We start from the raw sequence: 18,202 nt of genomic DNA, 5'->3' as shown, positions 1-18,202 counted from the left end.
CACTGTGGAGTAATGAGAGGTGTGATGTGTGAGGGAGGAAGTGGGAGAGAGAGGCACAGAAGGTCTGAGAGAAAGAGAGAGAGAAAGAGAGAGGGATGCAGAGGTAGATGAGGGGGCTGTGTTTGGAAAGCAAACGATCATGGTGAAAACTATTTCTTTTTCTTTTTTCCTTTTATGTTTTTGGCTCTCTTCAGACTGACGTACAAGTGCAACTCTAAAATTATGTAATTCGGGCACGATTCACTCAACCAAAACAAGCCCTCATTACAGACAAAACTCTTTTCACAGAGGTCCGTTTCAGGAGCCTTTATAGTGTCTGTGTCAAAAACAAAGTGTTTGAATAGAACAGTCCAGCCCAATGTGTGCACGTGTATATAAGGAGGGGTGGGAAGGCTCTGCCTCCCCTCTGGTTGACACATCAATGAGAATCTTTTCAAATCCTAGTAAAGCTGTGCTGCCAGGTCTTGCACATCAAGAGTAAGGTACGCTATAAACTCTAACGTCACACAGAGCACAAGTAATGTCACACAAATAGGTGGATTTTTGTTGATTTTGGAGGAAAATTCTCTTTGAACTGAAACTCATTATAGTTCAATTTCCACATACAGCCCAATTTCATCTTGAGTGGGCCGGACCGGTAGAATAGTGGCATAATAACATTTAAATTTTAACTTCAATGTTTTTCATTTTTGTGGTGCTAAATATAAGTTTAAGTTTTTTATAAGTTAAAATGTGTGTGTTTTTGCAAAACCTTTTACAAATAGGAACAGAAATTACTCCTATCTCTGCGTAAACCCAATTTTAATGATACCTTCTGGTGCAAAATACAGTAATATGTAAAAAAGAAAACTTTTGCAGATTTTTGCTTGCATGTTTTTACAAACTACACAATGACAGTACGGCTTCGAGGCTGGCTTGCTATTAACGAGGGAGATAGCGTTCATGATATCTCAGCTTGAGTCTCAGGCCACGTGAACACGTACCTGGGTAGCTGAAAAAACTGTGATATTTCTCTGTGTTTTGGCCGCGCATTTACATGCAGCTACGACTCACCGCAAACGATGATTCCTGAAACCTCCGGCCACAGTGGAGATCTGGATAAACTCTGGGGCCGTTTTCCAATACCCATACTGTCCATACTTGTGTTCTCGTGTACTCGTGAAACGTCATCAGTGGGAGACAGAGTACTGTTCCAATTCTTGGGCCGTTTCTCACAGAGTACACATGTAATACCCGGATGTGTCCTCGCTCCACCCACTTTATCGAGGATGCATCGACACGGACCTGTGCAGGCTTGGGAAGCCAATTTACCCATAATGCATTTGGCAAGAGAAGCCGGAGGAGGAAACACACAACGGTGAGTAAAAAATCAGAACTATTAGCGTCATTGTTTAACAGAGTGTAGTTTTAAGAGTGTTTTAGGCCAGAATATAGTTGTTTAAAATGTTGTTATGAGGTTGATATTTCAAGATCACTCTTACTTGAACATTTGTACCGACATTTTTGGAGATTATGGATCCAGACTGAGACGAGGCTGTCTGTGATTCTCTACTGTGGTTAAACATGAGATATAAATGTTTTTGTGTAAATCTAACAGTGTTCATGTAAATTTCAATTTGCTGCTGAGGGGAATGTTTAAAACTATTTAACTTGAATTTGATGTTTAAAATGAGAGGTGAAGGTAATACTGGCCATATTGTTTTGCTTCAGTCGTACAAATATTTCTTACCCGTTAGACTGGAGGATGCTGTGGATTCAAACTAACACCATGCACTATTTTAATCCAGGACTACTGAGGAACCTGAAGCCTGATCCAATGGAGAAGAGGAACTCCTCCAGATGAGGATTGGAGTGAGGATTGTTTTTGAATGCTTGAATTATTGCATGCATATATTTTATTCATACATGGGTTAATAACTTATTGATTTGGTAGTGTCATTCTTTTAGTTTTTATGTCCTCCTCATAGACCTCATAATTGTTCAAATTCACGTGAGACAATTTCTTCTTTAAAGCAACATTACATTGTTTATCAAATAACACAAAAAAATGTTAATTTCTATATTTTACAGTCATAAACAATCGTTTACAGTCATATTGTTAAATTTGTCAAAGCAAGGAGAGCAGTGTTACAAAAGATGAATAACATGTTTTCATCTCTGTCGATCTCTCTGTCTTTATCCATTTATCTACATATATTTACACATGATAGAGAACATGACTAGAGAACATGACTACATGTGGAGAGCTTCCTGTCTAGATGTAGTTCTGCTCTCTGAGGTCTGCAGGTCGTTCTTCAGCAGCAGGTAGCTGGACAGTGAGTCTTGCTCACACATCACTTCCTGCCAGGTCCCTCTGGGCGTCCTCAGTGTCACCTGGTCGTCTCCATCATCATCCCTGGACCTTCCTCCTCCACCCTGGACCTTCCTCCTCCTCCCTAGACCTTCCTCCACTACCTCCATGATGTCACCCGCTGCCATACAGACAGGCAGCAACAAGAGGACGTCTCTCCAGGCTCTCAGAAAGATGGAGCACTAGCTGGTTTGGCCTGGTGTCTGTTGGGTTTCAACCTGCCTGTCAGTTAAAATTCACATGGAAACATTTGATATATTGTGACGTAATCATGAATCAGAATTTATTGTTTCCTTCGTGTTCATGATTGTGATTATTGAGATAAAGCAGGTTGCCAGTACAGTGCTATAATAACAACTGTGCGCTGCAGGCATGGATACAGTACTTCCTCCGTCACCTAGCAGAAAGTACCTGGTGGATACAGTACTTCCTCCATCACCCAGCAGAAAGTACCTGGTGGATATAGTACTTCCTCCATCACCCAACAGAAAGTACCAGGTGGATACAGTACTTCCTCCATCACCCAGCAGAAAGTACCTGGTGGATATAGTACTTCCTCTATCACCCAGCAGAAAGTACCAGGTGGATACAGTACTTCCTCCATCACCCAGCAGAAAGTACCCAGCTGGTACCAGTACTTGCTGGTACATGGAGGATCTGTGCAGGACAAGAGCATCCTGCACAGATCCCCAGTTGCCAATGTACACGTCAATAAACCTCATATATTCTAGAGTCTTTTTTAATGACAGGTATATGCAGGAAAGATTCTACTTTGCTGACATGTTTCAGAAGCATCTGTTGTCTTCCTCAGAGCTTCATCTGGTTGTGATGACATGTTGGTCTTTATCAGGTGACCGGCCAGATGACCCTCTGAGGAATACTACCGTTGCAGCTGAAACATGTCAGCAAGGCAGAATCTTTCCTGCATATACTTTTAGAACGACAAAATTAAAACAATTCAACTATCAATAAACCTCCTTTGGCATCATAAATAACTACCCTATGATAGAGGGGAAAAGTTTTCTGTTTAGGTAACAGATGTGTTGTGGCTCTGCAGGAGGAAGAATTAGAAAGTGGCACCATCAATGGCCCCAGCAGTACAGCAGAATGCCTGATGTCCACCAGGAGCATCAGTGTAACATAACAATGCTCCCTGGAAACCTTGAAGCTGGAGTCACGACACCTCCAGGAGAGAAAGTGTCCAGGATAGGAACATTACTGACCTGTATATCACTGCAGGGGTTCCTGGGTAATAAAAGAAAGAACTTTAGAATTTTTAAAAACAATGTAATTTTTCTATGTATATAATGTTTCTAACTTGTGTTTTTACTGTTGTAGGTTCTGCTGAAGTTTATTAAATAAAGTTTCCTTTATCTTCTGCTTGATATCTTTCTTCACTCAACAGTGTAAGTGATGTATGTATTTATGTATTTACTCTTAAAGAGAAATTATTAGAGCGAATGATTGGAGTGCTTAACTGTAGGATGTATATTAGACAAATGTAATACAGTACATATTAATGACATGGTCAGAAGGATGACAACAAGCAGCAGGTATGTGAAAAGCTGGTTAATTCATTTAATATACATCAGGGATCTTCAGAAAAACAAACAGTAAAATAATTGTTTGTATTAGGACATTTCTGATTAGCGACTTTTGTTGTTACTATACACAGTACTGTACATTGTACGATACACTGTAATATACACAGTACTATACACGGTACGACACACTAATATACACAGCATGTATGTGACAGAAAAGGTACTATTTTACAATAATGTTCTAAAGTTTAGATCATCATATAAAATATCAGGTACAAATCACCTTCCTACTGAACCAGAGAGGCAACAGGTTCCTCTTCCTCCGCCTCCTCCTCCTCAGTTGTCCTCCTCAGTTGTCCTCCTCAGCTTCAGTGTCCATCATCCAACCATGACAGCCACCGCGTCATCAAGTACGCTCATGTTCCAATTCTCCATTAACGTTGATGCGTCCTCGTAAATCTGCATTTCCGCATTTCCGAGGACGCCCTGCAAGTGGTTACTCATGACGTAGGGGAGTACACACTGGTGCTCCAAGAATTGGAAAACGGCCCGGGTCTCTGTTTGCATCTAAAGGCGGGGAGGCGGATATTTCCGTCACAATTCGTGACGTCCTGTTTTTTTTTCCAGGATTCTGATTGGCTATCATGGCTTCATGCTTCTTGCTACACTGCCCCCTTGAGGTTTGCCATGCTCATAGCAGCTCTGAACCAAGTGTATATGTTTGTCAGTGTAAATTAAGATTTTTTTCAAACGTAGAGAAGGAAGTATCCGGGGGGGTTTAAAACTGGGTACGTGTAAACGTGGCCTCAGGCTCTGCTGCTCCCTGAGAAAACTGTTAAAAAGTTGATGGTTTCTTTGCATTTTTTATTTTTTTTTTTCCTCAAATGACTGGCTTGTTTCCTGGGCTGTTTTTGACCCAAAGACCTTATGCTTGACCTCCCTGGATTCGAGGCTTTTAGCCAAGTGGGCAGGACATGATGTGTTGGCCTGAAGTTTTTACAAATGCTCATTGCTTATAGTATTGTTTCATTTGGTCTTTTTTACCTTTATATCACATCCAGGTCTATGCAGATTCAAGATGCACAAAGCCACTTTTCAAATTTTTGCAGACCCTCACCTTTGATGTGCAAGATGCCCCTCCTGTGCTTCAAATGGAGCTCATTGACCTGGAATGCAACTCTGACCTCAAAGCCAACTTCAGGGACGTGAGTGGAAGATCAGACAAGCTTGAGCAATTTTTGAGGGAATTGCCCCCCAACTTTCCTGAGCTTTCTCCAATGTTTAAGCGGATCAAGTGCCTTTTTAGAGGGCACGTATTTGTGCGCAAAGTTCTTCTCCACCTTGAACTTCAATAAGTCCAAGTACAGGTCCAGACTTACTGATGCTCATCTTCAAGATATTCTGAGGGTCTCAACTGCTTCCTCTCTCAAGCCAAATGTGGCTCAGATATGTGAGAAGAAGCGCTGCCAAGTCTCTGGCAGCAAGGAGTAGGCAAGAGAAACCATTTTCAGAAGAGCCGTTCATGATCTTCATTCAATGTTCCATTCATGTTCAGGACACTTCATGTTCAGAAGAACTCAATTAAAACTGTTAATAATGTCATTTGAGGATTTTTTGTACACCTTTTTTTGTGGAATCCTTGATGCTGCCCAGCCTCACCCAGACTCTGCCTCCAGCAGCCCCGGGGAAATTGAGTTTGAGACCCCTGCTGTAAACAAAGTCTAGCTCATGGCAACTGCTATAAGTTCACTGGTGGACAGAAATACAGAACAATAAGTTTATATTCACAAAATCCAAACAATAATAATGTTCCATCTTACCTGTGAAAAGTAATCCCCTGAGCCCTGCTTTCTACAGTCCTCCGATTTGTCCAGAAATACTCCACATGGTGCTCTGGTGTCTTGGATTCCCTGCTGCTGCAGTTTGTGTTTACAGACTTGACGACCAGGCCAAGATGGCGGCCGTATTACCTGCATCTACTCTTTATTATGTCTATGGCGATAATTCCAGCATTAACTCCGCCCCCAGCTGATGATTCTTGGTGAAATTGGTGAAGACCTTCCTTTCTCAGTTCAGCTTCCAGAACTGTCCTTTCTTAATTATACTTTGGACTATTTAATAAAGCATGTACCACTGTCTCTTCAGTATGACATGGTTCACATAGCCCTGTCTCATGTTTCCCTATTAAATGGGGTGTACTGTTTAAATTTGTGTGCCCCAACATAATTCTATTACAAACTGTTTGTTCTTTCCTAGACTTTCCTAATTTAGGAACTTGATGAGGATTTTGACATCAGGCATACGTAAGTTTCACTTTCACATAACAGCAGAGAACATAAGGCCTGTGGGCCAAAACCGACCGCAAGAGGCTCCAATCTGGTCCCACCAAGCAAGGAGGTTTTAAAGAATTTATACAAGTTTTTTTTATATATTTCATTTGTATTTTGCACCAGAATGTTTAATTAAAATTGATTTCATTTTCAGTATCGGTTTGAGCTTGTAAAAATATAGAGAATTTCATTACACACACTGTGACCACAACGAAGAAAAACTTTGAAGTGTAAATGTAAAGGTTATTATAGCAATATTTTTATACCTATTGTTCCTGTCGTGTTTCCTATTGTTTTTTTTGCAGCCTGGGGCGGCTTTGAGGCCAAATTTGACCGATTAAACACGCTCAAAAACTCACCTACTTTGGCACGCTCATCAAGACTGACAATAGAATTAACGACATGTAAAAATGATGTCCTTAATTCTATTTTCAGGTAGATAACATTTAAAGGGGCCAGAGGCTATGATTGGGCCGACCCCGACGGGCAATGGGCCGAGGACAGAGGAGGAAGAGGAAGAGGAAGAGGAGGCATGCTTTTTAATGCTTTTTTTGACCCGACTAAACACGCTCAAAAACTCATCAGGTAGATAACATTTAAAGGGGTCAGAGGCCGTGATTGGGCCGACCACCGAAGGGCCAGTGGCCGAGGTCCCGGACAACGCTGCTTGCCGCTTTAATTTAATTTAAAAAATTTCCGAAAAACAGGTTTCTCATGTTGATATTAATTTAAAGACCTTTGAATTGCCACCGTCCTGAATAGTGCGGTATAAATAAACTGCTTTCTACAGTGATGATGATTGATTGTCTATTCAGCTCTTACCTTTTAACAGGAGGTTGCCACAGCAGCTTTCTCCCAAAACGTCCCACTTTACACAAGATTTTAACACCGGATGCCACATTTTCTATTTCTCTGCTTTCTGGTCGTTTCTGGATATTAATGATGCCCTGAGCATTCTGGGAGTTATGGTAAGCATGTAAGTGAAGTCTGGATAGGAATATGAGGGTTGTTCATTATCAACTTTAGCTTCATTAATATAGTAATCCTTTATTTTCTTTGGTTTTGTCAACATATTCAGGATAGCTCATTTCATATGGACAGATTGAAACATAATGAAACCAGGCAATCAAAAGAAAATAAAAACATGCCTGGTTTAATGAAATGTGCTCTGTCTACTGCCATTTTAGAATCTATCACAGCTTTAAACTACATACAGTTTTGAAAATGTGATGTAAAATCAAGCAAAGTATTATAGATGCATTGCCTGAAAATGATGTGGGAATCCTGGATCTCACAGTTCACATCACAAGCTTAAATCTTTATTCTAAGTTAAAGTTGGACAGCATCAAGCGAATCCCCTCTGCTAATACTTTGTTGTTTTACTTATCAAACTTTTTTTTTTTATTCATCTTTCTTTTGTATTTTTTCTCCCTTGACTGCACAGGATAGTTTGTCAGAACACAGGAGTCTTACGCCAGGCTTCAATAGACAATACAAACCACTGAGTGTTTGATGCGCATCACTCCGGCTGTGTTAAAGCAGGAAGAGAAGGAAACAGAGAGAGAGGGGAAGATTGAACGATAGTTGGCGGGGAGATGGAGGACACGCTGCTGCTCGGCTGCAGCCGACACGGCACACTGTACCGAGTCCACCCTCGGGCTCTCCGTGTCATTAGACTCACACATACTCAGTCATAGAAAGAGAGCACCATTAGCATATGCTCTTAAGTGTGTAATTAGGCTGTCCCCAAGCAGGTTTTAAACTATTGTACAGATATCTATGAACCACACACACTTATCTCGGCGAGACAGCAAATGCCATCCGCTGAATTTCAGCCTTTAATGTTTTGGTGTGAATTAACTTTTTTGGGGGGGCTCCATTTACATTAAATTGTTTGTCTTAATTCAATTAAGTCCGCCGTTAAAAGCAAAGACATTCTTTCTCCCGCATTTGAAAAAGGTTAATAGTCGTTGCTTTTGGCTTGTCAGGACTTTTATGTGTAAGTGAAGCGGAGCCAAGCAGGCAGAGGTCCTGCGAACAGTGTCGGGGTGTAATGGTCCACAGCAGGTAATGCGCTGAGGCCCGACTGGAGCTCACATTGCATAGCAACACTAAATGTCATGCAGTTTTTACCTTTATATATCACAGCATACACTTTGCTAGACCTTCATCCTGCTCCTCTCATTCTTGTGTTGAAAGGTTGAAAGGAAATAGATCCTTTGGAGGAGTACTGAAGACACGATGTTGTACGAATGCAAGACACAAATGGTGTATAAATACTCTGCGTACTAAATACTCTATGTTGTAAAGAAATACTGAACCACTTTAAACAAAAGTCTGCTGATTCCCCTCCACCTCTTTATCTGCTTTGATATTTGTTTTACCTTAGTAATGCTGATCTCACTGACTCGAATGTATCCTGGAATTATAATTTGCACCACTTCCTGTGTACTACACTAGATATGGCACCTTAAATTCTGATTGAATGAATGAATAGAACCAGCAATTAGTAAGTGGAGGTCTGGCTTACTTTCTATCTACCAGCCACTTTCTTCATTTTCTTTTAAAAACAACTTTTTTGCACCAAATCTTGTATACATTTCTATTTACTATTGTGGAATAATTCACGGAGAGGAGTTTGGATTTGGAAAAGTCCTTTGCAATCATCTACAGACGTCTAATCGACATATCGTATTGTCTTAGTTTCATTGTTATTTTGTCTAAGAAATCTTCTGGTTGATGACGAATATGAAATATTTGACATTTAAAAAAACTGTCTGACTTATGACCATACAATTATCCCCATTCTTGCAAACAAATTCTCAAATTATCTTACATTCCAAAATTACTCACATTGTGACACTGAATATATACAAATGTTCTAATAAATCGTTTATCTTTCCAACGCCTGTCCGGCGTTTTTACACTGTAATGTTTTTAACCCTTTCCATCGCTGTAGAAGAGAATACCTCCCGGATTCAAACCAGGTTTTTTCTTGCTGTGAAGCAGGAGTGCTAACCACTGCATGAGCATGCCGCTACTGACCGCCGCCACTCAGTCATTCTCTCCTTACTAATGCCGCACATCTCTTCTAGCTCGATGCACCAATCAGCTATCTGCTCCCCAGAAGCGGTCCTCTCTGACTTTCCTTTCATGCTTTTTGTCTTATTTTTCTCTCAGACTCCTCTCTCCAGAGTTATCCCCGAGGATTTACTCGGAAGGCGCCTTTGCTTATTAATCATTCACCCTCTTTTAACCACTCCCAGCGTTCTTTTTTTTACATCTCACATTACACGTGCAGAGATGTAAAGACACAAACTCAGGTTCATTTGCATACATGTGCACGGACCGTCACACTCAAGCCCGTTAAGCGTTCCTTCCTCCCGTGTGCATAAGCCAAGGTTGTTGTGATGCATGTGAAGTGTTTGGCGGTGTGGAGGACTGTTTATGCTTTTCAGCTGATAGACTTAAAGGTCACGTTTCAGATGCCGTTTTCATCCAAACGCGGTGAACTTGGGTCTGCGTGCGTGAGTGACTCAGCTGGCTCTCAAATTAGCAGGATGAATAAGAATTCACTCTTTGGGAAGAGACATTTTAAAAAAAAAAAGAAAAAGTGTTATTTGAAAATGAGAAAATGCCATGCGCTTGCCCAGAGGGGGAGGAATATTTCTGTGACAGAAAAGCAGAGTGGAGTGAGAGTCAGCGGTGTAATCAATTCTGCAGTTGAGAAGCTGTGTAAAAGTTGGAAAATGAAGAATAGACAGAAGTAGAATTTGGCGCAGTAGTGTACACTTGAAAGTATTGAAGCAATTAAAGTCAAACTTCATTTTTTTTTTATTTTGTGTGTTTCGTGTCATACCCACATTCCTCTGCCTAAATCTCCACCTGTGTGTTCTTATTGACTTTGGTTCTTGTCTGTACTGCAGCTCAATTCATATTTGTCAATATCTCTGATGGAGCTGCATCATTAGGATTAGGGACACGGGAGGGCACGCTTCCTCGGTGCAGATGGACTTGCGGATAGCATTGATCTGTGAAAGCTCACCCCCGTAGCCCCAGCCGCACTCGGTCTCCATTTTCCCATTGTTCATTTTTTCCCTGCAGCTGTTTACATCCACACCGTTCTCATCCCTCTCTCATGCATTTTTCCAGAGTAAACACTTTTCTCCCTGCCAATCTTCTCCGTCTTCTTTCTTCTGCCTCTTCAGCGCTCTTCTCCTCTTCATCGCTATTTTTCCCCATATTTCTGTCCCCTCTCTGTTTTTTTTCCACCCCCTTCTTCCTAATACCCCCCCACTAAAGCCCCCCCCCGCCACTCTCCACCACCCTGTCTGCGAGCTATGTAGGCTACCTCCGTGGAGACCGGCTGGTGCAGCTTTTTTATTCACACTCACCTAACCTCTCCTTTTTTTCTTTCTTGATGTGTTTTTTCCCCCTCTCCTTTCACCTCTGCTCACTTCTTCTCCTGTTTTGTTGTTGTTGTTGTTTATGCCTCCTGCAATCAGTGTGCCCCACCAGACCCACCACACTCCCTCTCTTTTTAGCTTCCCACTTTCAAGCCGACCACACGACAGTCTTTAGCAGTGTTGTAGATCAGGACATTTCTCCGGAACAGATGCTAGAGATCAGGTGGAGGGAGGCTCCCCCGCTCAACCCACTGCATCACGTATCCACATGCAGTGTGCAGTCGCAGATGTGCCCTGCCTGCCTAATAGGAGCTCAGTCTCCCACCTTCTCTTGACGCTCTTCAGCTGCATTCACACATATTTGCTCTCGCTCATAGGTGTGCGTTTGAGCACCCAAATAAAGTGTACCTTTGTGTTTATCGCAGGTGGGTGCAGATCGCGTGTCCACGCCTTTCCATCGACTGGGGCTCGGCCTTCTCCAAACCCCTGCTGTCTCCATACGAGGTAAACACACACCTGACAGTCTCTCAACAAGCTGTCACTCAATTTCCTGACACAAGCCTGATTATCGACTCCTCCGACAGATGTCTCAATGAAACCTTCATTACCGTACAGAAGATAAACAGCTAAGTTGTATATATTTATATTATAGAATGGGGATTTTATGTAGGACTCATCAAGGCCTGCAGCATCGTGCCTACCTCTTCTGCCTCTCCCTCCTCTCTCCTCCAGCACTTGCACACATAAAGAAACAGCATCCGCTGCAGGCTAGCCCCCCCTGCTGGCTACAAGACCACACAGTCTCCACCTCCTGCAGCTGTCTTGTTTTTATAGTGGGAGAGATAGATCGGACAGCAACCCATAAAGATCTGTTTCGCGTGTGTGTGTGTGTGTGTGTGTGTGTGTGTGTGTGTGTGTGTGTGTGTGTGTGTGCGTGTGCGTGTGCGTGTGCGTGTGCGCGCGCCGCTGCAGCTGCCGTTTGACCAAAAAAAGAAGAAAAAACAAAAGATGCTTGCTTTGTGCCTGGTTGGGCTGTTTTGTGACCTCGCTGGCTTGTATTTGATGTCAGCTGTTAAGTTGTTTAATGATTCTTCTTTGATTTGAATCCTGGTGAAATGGCTGCGAGGGGAATTACTGTTTTCAACATTGGCTTGCTGTTTGAAATACTTGCTGTCTTGCTCTGGGTACAAATCTTATGTGCTGTGCTCGGCTTATAAAGCACTTTCAGAACGAGGCCATTAGGAATAATAATAGCTTTCACCTGAAAGGAAAGAGTGATGATTATTTTATATTGTTTTTGACTAAGTTCTATAAGTGCTTATGAAGTCTGAATTTCGCCCTGCTGTAATGAGAAAAGCAGCAATCTGTTTTCTCAAGCCTTTTGTGCTGCAGCTCGCTTTGCTCTCCCCCTCCAGCTATTTGGGAACAATGTGTGCGTGCATTCAAATAATTTCCAGCTGCACTTACGTCTGCGTACGGCTGTGATAAGTCTTAATTCACCTCCGTCTCATACCTACGGCTGCTTATACGACTTAGTGCACAGTGCTTTTTTTTACTGTGGCATTTAGGCTGAAGATGAAGCAGAACGAGATGGGAGGGTGCAGCGAGCAAGAAGAAGGGCGGAGGGGGGGTGCAGCAGCAGCAGCATTTATTTTCAGTGCGTCTCATGTTATATTTATAGTCAATAAGACACACTTGGCTCTCCTGTCAGAGCAGGGATTAGCAAGAGGAGCGAGCTTCCACAGAGGGAGTCAGTTGGTGTGAGAGGGGAGAGGAAGAGAGCAGTTGATAAAAGCTGGAGAAAAGAGAGAAGGGTGGACAAATGGGAGAGGACAGGAGGAGGACAAGGATGCACCTTTTGGGATGTTGGAAAAGGAAATGCAAAAGTAAACATGTGACAGAGCTGCAGTTGGACGGGATTATAAATGAGCACATTAAAGGAACATCTCATGTTGGATAATTTAGTGAGGAGGGATGATAAATATATAGGGATGCTGATGATGGAGCTGTGAGGCAGCAGGAGAAGAGGGAGGTCAGTGAGGAGGTTCATGGAAGACGTGAGGAAGGAGGTTGTTTAAAAAAGATGAGTGGAAGTGGAAGATGAAGAACACGTTGAGATTGACTTGTGCTTTCAGTTGTTCAGGACGTTGCAATCAATCAATCTTTATTTATCTTTATAAGCATTTTTTTTCTATTAGCAAAGCTTACTGAAGGTGAATTTGCGATATCTCGTATTATATACAGTGTATGTCTCCGTAACTAGAGTTTCAATCTGTTCCTGATGGTACTTTAGACATGGAATGAAAACGCCAATAAACATGAGAAATGTTGCGTAACAGATTGCCTCAAAATTGATTGACAAAAACACTGAAGAGAAAAATCTTTTCGGATCGCAGCTTGAATAAATGTGTATGTGTGCAAGTATACTCAGAAAAAAAACACATAAACAAAAACAGACATTCAAATTCTCAGAGCAATAAAACTAAATGGAAAGACTATCCGTCTTCTCTTCTGCTTTGTCCATTCCGGGGTCACGTGGCGCTGGAACTGATCCCAGCTGACTGGGTGATGGTAGGAGACTGTCCATTACAGGACAAACACACAGAGACAGAGAGTCACACACACTCACATTCACACCTGACGGCGTCGTTGAAAACATAGAAAACACAAGAGAACTCTGGAGGATTACCTTACTGTGACCCATACCAAAACAGTAGAATGAAACCACTCAATAAAAGGTGGATAATTAAAGAGTGACAATATAGATCACATGTGTAAAAGCTGTAACATCCCAATTAAATCTAATGAAAACAAAAGGCATATATTGAAAACGGCTCGCACACGGTTTTTGAGGAACTGTGCTGGGAGGTAGTTGCAGACATCTTGAAGAACTCAGCATTGGTCTTATATGAGTGCCAGCTGGCTTAAGCCCGTCTGCCTCTACATGTAATCTAAACCTGGCAACATCTATGGTGTCAAACATGCAGCCCGCAGGCCTTAAGTGGCCCACAAGAGGGTTCAGTCTGTAGAAATAACCATGAAACACTCGTGTCATTTTTCAATAAGTAACTGCTGTTCCTAATTCATCAACATCTAACTGTTTGAGTCAAGGCTGTAATGCAACACGGAGACCCTCGGCGCAGCAGCAGATGGCAACAAAGCCGGCAGCTGAATGGTCACTAGTACCTTTCTATTTACCCTGTCCAAGTCGTACTGACAGGTTGACTTTGTAAAAACATATACATGGAGATTTTGCTGTTTAATGTATTTGGAGCGAATCAGACTTCCTGTCTTAAGGAAATGCATCATGGTAAAGGAGCATTTTTCACACAAACTAAAACTTTCAGACTTTATACCTGTCCAAACCAAAAAGTGAGGCAATTGATGTTAGAAACAGATTGTGCTGTACAAAACAGTAACCTGGAGAAACAGGTGGAGTCCTTGAGGAAGTTCCTCTGTTCTCTTTAAAAGCCTTGTTCTGGTGAAGATGTTTTTCCATACAAAAAAAAATAAAGTCACTTGGTATGTAAATTAGTTCTGTTATGTTGGAACACCATGATCTAATAAACAACTTGACCTCGTACACAAGCTGTGGAACAGTTGGAAATCACTTGAAGTCACTTTCAAGATTTTATTTTGTACTGATAGCTCGGTAGGACTGTTTCAGTTCAACATAATACGTATAGAACTTTATTTGTTGTGTGTATTAATCATCTCAACACACTCGCAGTGTTTTGAACCGGAATTTGCTTTGACACGTAAATCATTCGAAAGATGGAGAGTAAAAAAAAAAAAAAAAAAGATAAATGAACAATGAAGAGATTTGTTCTTTCATTCAAGACGCTTGTTTATTCATCTGTTCAATCCTTCCTCCGCTCTTTCATTCACACTCAATATTCACGAGCGCTTCTCGTCCATATGGAGCGAGCTAAACTTATGTCACGGCACCGTCATGCCAGTGCCGCCGCTCTCCTCCAACAGATGTTGTGTCACGCGGTGCAGCTGCATGGGGATAACATGACAACTCTGCCACTTATTCAAGCTTAATGTTGTGACACCTGTCTGCTCCGTGTCGCCTGTGTGTTGTGTCGTCTCATCACTTTGTGGTTCCCCGCAGCTCGTTTACCCAAAAACAGCAAACTGTGAACACAGTCGGAGACAATAAGGGAGAGTAATGTGCCAGAGATCTTCAGAAGGTGTTTTTATTGCACTTTTAAGCCTGCCTGTGCTCTGTATTTTTATTTGTATTTTTTTTTATCACCATTTGATATGTGACTGTCTGTCCATGTTTATTTCTCGTTCTGTTTCAGGCAGCTGTCGCTCTGCAGGAGGTCAGCTGGAAGGAAGTCTACCCCATGGACTTCTACTCCAATCAGAGCCTGGGTCCGTGGGCGCCCAACCACCCTGACAACCAGCCTGCGCGGCCCGCTCGCCGACAGACTCAGGTGAAGGGGGGTAGGGGTGGGGGGGTGGGGTGGGGGGTACTGCTGCTGCGGAGTGGCCTCGCTGTGTTCAGCTTCTCATCAGCATGTCACCACACTGACACCCAGTGGCCGAGCGACAGCAGAGCAGGTTGCTCAAAGGCGTGGCGTTGACCTTGACCTTGTATCCCAAATGTTCTCGTTTAATTAATTGACACATTTGCATATTGGATTAATTGCTGCTCTTTGAGGACTCTCTCCAGCAGCCATATTGCCCAACATCACCTCTCATCTGTTTGAGGTAGTTTATTCATTTATTTATTTTTTAATCAGTATTCTAAGTGCCAACTGTATCCTACTGCCTCCCCTGCAGAAACAAGGCTCGGATCCAGCCCTGCCCAAAAAGACATGTGAGCAGAACCAGTGCGCCCCCTGCGGTTGCCAAGGGGAATGACACAGGGCAACCCTTCCCGGGTCCCTCTGCCTCCACCCCCAGCCGAGGGAAGGTTAGACCGGAGGAGAAGAGCGGTCCTCGTCTCCGAGAGCGTCTGTCAGCGAGCAGAGCGAAAGCCTGAGGAGTTTTCAGCCTCTCCTCAAACGGATTACCAGCCATGTAAAATCCCTCATCTCACAGCGCAGCAGATCAAACCGCATTCAATGCTCTATTCACTTTTTTTTTTCTCTACAATACACACAACCCAGCGAAGAGGTCATGTCTTCAGAATTCACAAATGTTCATGTGAATAGCTTTCCGCCGTGCAGAGGAAGAGAACGTTCCCACACATGAGGAAATCATGCGTCGCGTTTCTCAGAGAAAGCGAGCAGGATGACCTTGAGCACGCTGTATGGAATTGAAGTGTGTTAAAGTGGGTGGCCTCTGTTAAATACAGTCTTGTCACACTGTAAATCGTTTGACGCTTCAAACAAGCTTCTCTTTATTCTACGTTTGCAAGACAGACATATTGTAGGAAGCAGTGTGATTTTTCACTGACGCACGCCGATAAAGCCTCATACGACATGACCTGACCTGTTGTTTTCTTGCCTCTGTGGTGAAACTCTTAACAGTGAATGAAATCAAATGTTTGGCTTAATCGTAGAGAGAGACGAGCCTGCTTTTTTTCTCTTTTTTTTTTAAAGCTGAGGAGTGCTGAGCGCGAGTCACGACTGCTCTCCATCCTCATTATTTATTGATGTTGGAGTCTGTCAATAAATAAATAAATAAATAAATAAACACACCATTGCAGATGGACTGCTACAGCAAACAGTGATGGACAGAAGCTTAGCGCGACCTCGGCTGATCCTCAGAACTCCTCCCAGCCGGACGCATGTAGTCCCATGATCGTTTGTGAGTTTTGTTGTTCACCTACAACGACCAGGCGTCTCCAGTCAGGTGTTCTTCCTCTCTGCTCTCCACTTTTGTATCTCCGTGGTAACAGAGGCCAGTGTGATGCAACCCGTCCTGCCACATATTAATTTTCCCTCATGATGTGTCTCACTAGTAGCTGTTATTTTGGAGCTCAGTGCTTGAAACGGTGTCGTGCGATGCAAGGTGGTCAAGAATCAATCTGTGGCCAGCAGAACTCGCTCTCTCTTTCTCTCTCTCTCTCTCTCTCTCTCTCTCTCTCTCTCTCTCTCTCTCTCTCTCTCTCTCTCTCTCTCTCTCTCTCTCTCTATATATATATATCACTTTCTCCCTGTATGTAGGGGAATTATTTAATAAATCTTTGCTTCGTATTTAAGGCCTTGGTATTTTATTTCACTTTGATTTAATTGTAACCCTTTTTCAGACAAATGTCCATTTTATCATCAACAAATCTTCCTGTAACCTTTAAACTGACACTAATAAAAGAATCATTTCCTGATTTTAAGATATGCATACTGTATACAATCAGTGGAAGTTACAGTATCCAGTTTGGTTTTGCCCATACAACATTTCTAAGTTATAAAACAATTACATTTAAATTATGTTATTATATACAAATGGCAAACAGCTGTATGTTGTCTCCTAACATTGAAATAGCACTAAAGTTTGTGTAAAAATAAAAAACTTTAAATAATGTACAGTATTTCAATGACTGTATTTAACCATCTGTAGTGCAAAGTGTTTGATATTGTTTAAATACACTAACATACAATCAGCAATATAACAGCAACCTCAGCATTCGTACTATATCAGATCAATAAGTACAACAAAGAATAAGATCACAAGTCCATGGAATATTATCAGAATGAAATAGTAACTATAAATCAGCAGGATGCTTTACAGTAATCAGACATGAAGACATGTCTTGTGTAAGTTAAAAGCTAGAAATATTTACATTTCACTTTGACATTGTGACAACGTTCTTTTTATTTTTTCAACCATTAGAAGTAATACACTTTAGTATCAGCTCGTCTCATACGTATCAACCTGAATTTGTTAACATACATAATCATGATATCACTCACTTGACATTGTGGCTGTTACACTGAACACAAATATAAACACTGCTGCTCCCACTTTTCATGAGCTAAACTTAAAGATCGAAGACTTTTTCTATCTACACATAAAGCCTATTTCTCTCAAATATTCTGCACGAATGTTAGTGAGCACTTCTCCTTTGCAGAGAGAATCCCTCCACCCGACAGATCAAGATGCTGATTAGACAGGAGAAGGAGAAGTGCTCACTAGCAGATTTAGACAAATTTGTAAACCATATTTGAGGGAAAGGGGCCTTTTGTGTGCAGGAAATCTGAGATCTTTGAGTTCAGCTGAAGTTCTTGCTGGTCTGGTGCTTGTTTCACATGATCTCGGTGCTTCTTTACACCAGCAGAACAAAGACAAGTCAAAACACATGCTGGTAAACACGACTCGGCATCAACACACTCTCACTCTCTTTTTGTATAAATTTAAACAGTAAAAACCCTGAACAACCTTGACCCAGTGCAACAGTGAGGAACTCCGATCCTTCGCTGCACACATGACTGCTGCTTATTCCCCTTGAAAGTGCACAAACCTGGGTCAATAGAGGAAGTGTTGCAGAAAGGTCTAAAGGATGAAGGAGGAGGAATACAGACTCCAATAATGGATTAAAGGAAGTAGGAGCAGAGGCTGGTTGAAGTCAGATGAGGGGAAAGAGTGGAAAGAAGCAGGAGAACATAGATAGAAAAA

At 42.1% G+C, this 18,202-nt stretch overlaps 1 protein-coding gene across 1 annotated transcript in view; it reads left to right on the top strand.

Moving 5' to 3' along the window:
- The window catches only part of dph1 (diphthamide biosynthesis 1), an 85,530-nt gene extending 68,613 nt beyond the window's left edge, over window positions 1-16,917 (top strand). The window contains exons 10-12 of the mRNA XM_080459422.1: window positions 11,056-11,134; window positions 14,941-15,075; window positions 15,425-16,917. Of these exons, the coding sequence (XP_080315548.1) occupies window positions 11,056-11,134; window positions 14,941-15,075; window positions 15,425-15,505 (295 nt within the window). The 3' untranslated portion in view covers window positions 15,506-16,917. The remainder of the gene's footprint in view (window positions 1-11,055; window positions 11,135-14,940; window positions 15,076-15,424) is intronic.
- The last annotated feature ends 1,285 nt before the right edge of the window (window positions 16,918-18,202 follow it).

The sequence above is a fragment of the Lipophrys pholis genome (genome assembly GCF_963383615.2).
Source record: "Lipophrys pholis genome assembly, chromosome: 3".
NCBI lineage: Eukaryota > Metazoa > Chordata > Actinopteri > Blenniiformes > Blenniidae > Lipophrys > Lipophrys pholis.
This window is presented reverse-complemented; position numbering and strand designations above follow the sequence as displayed.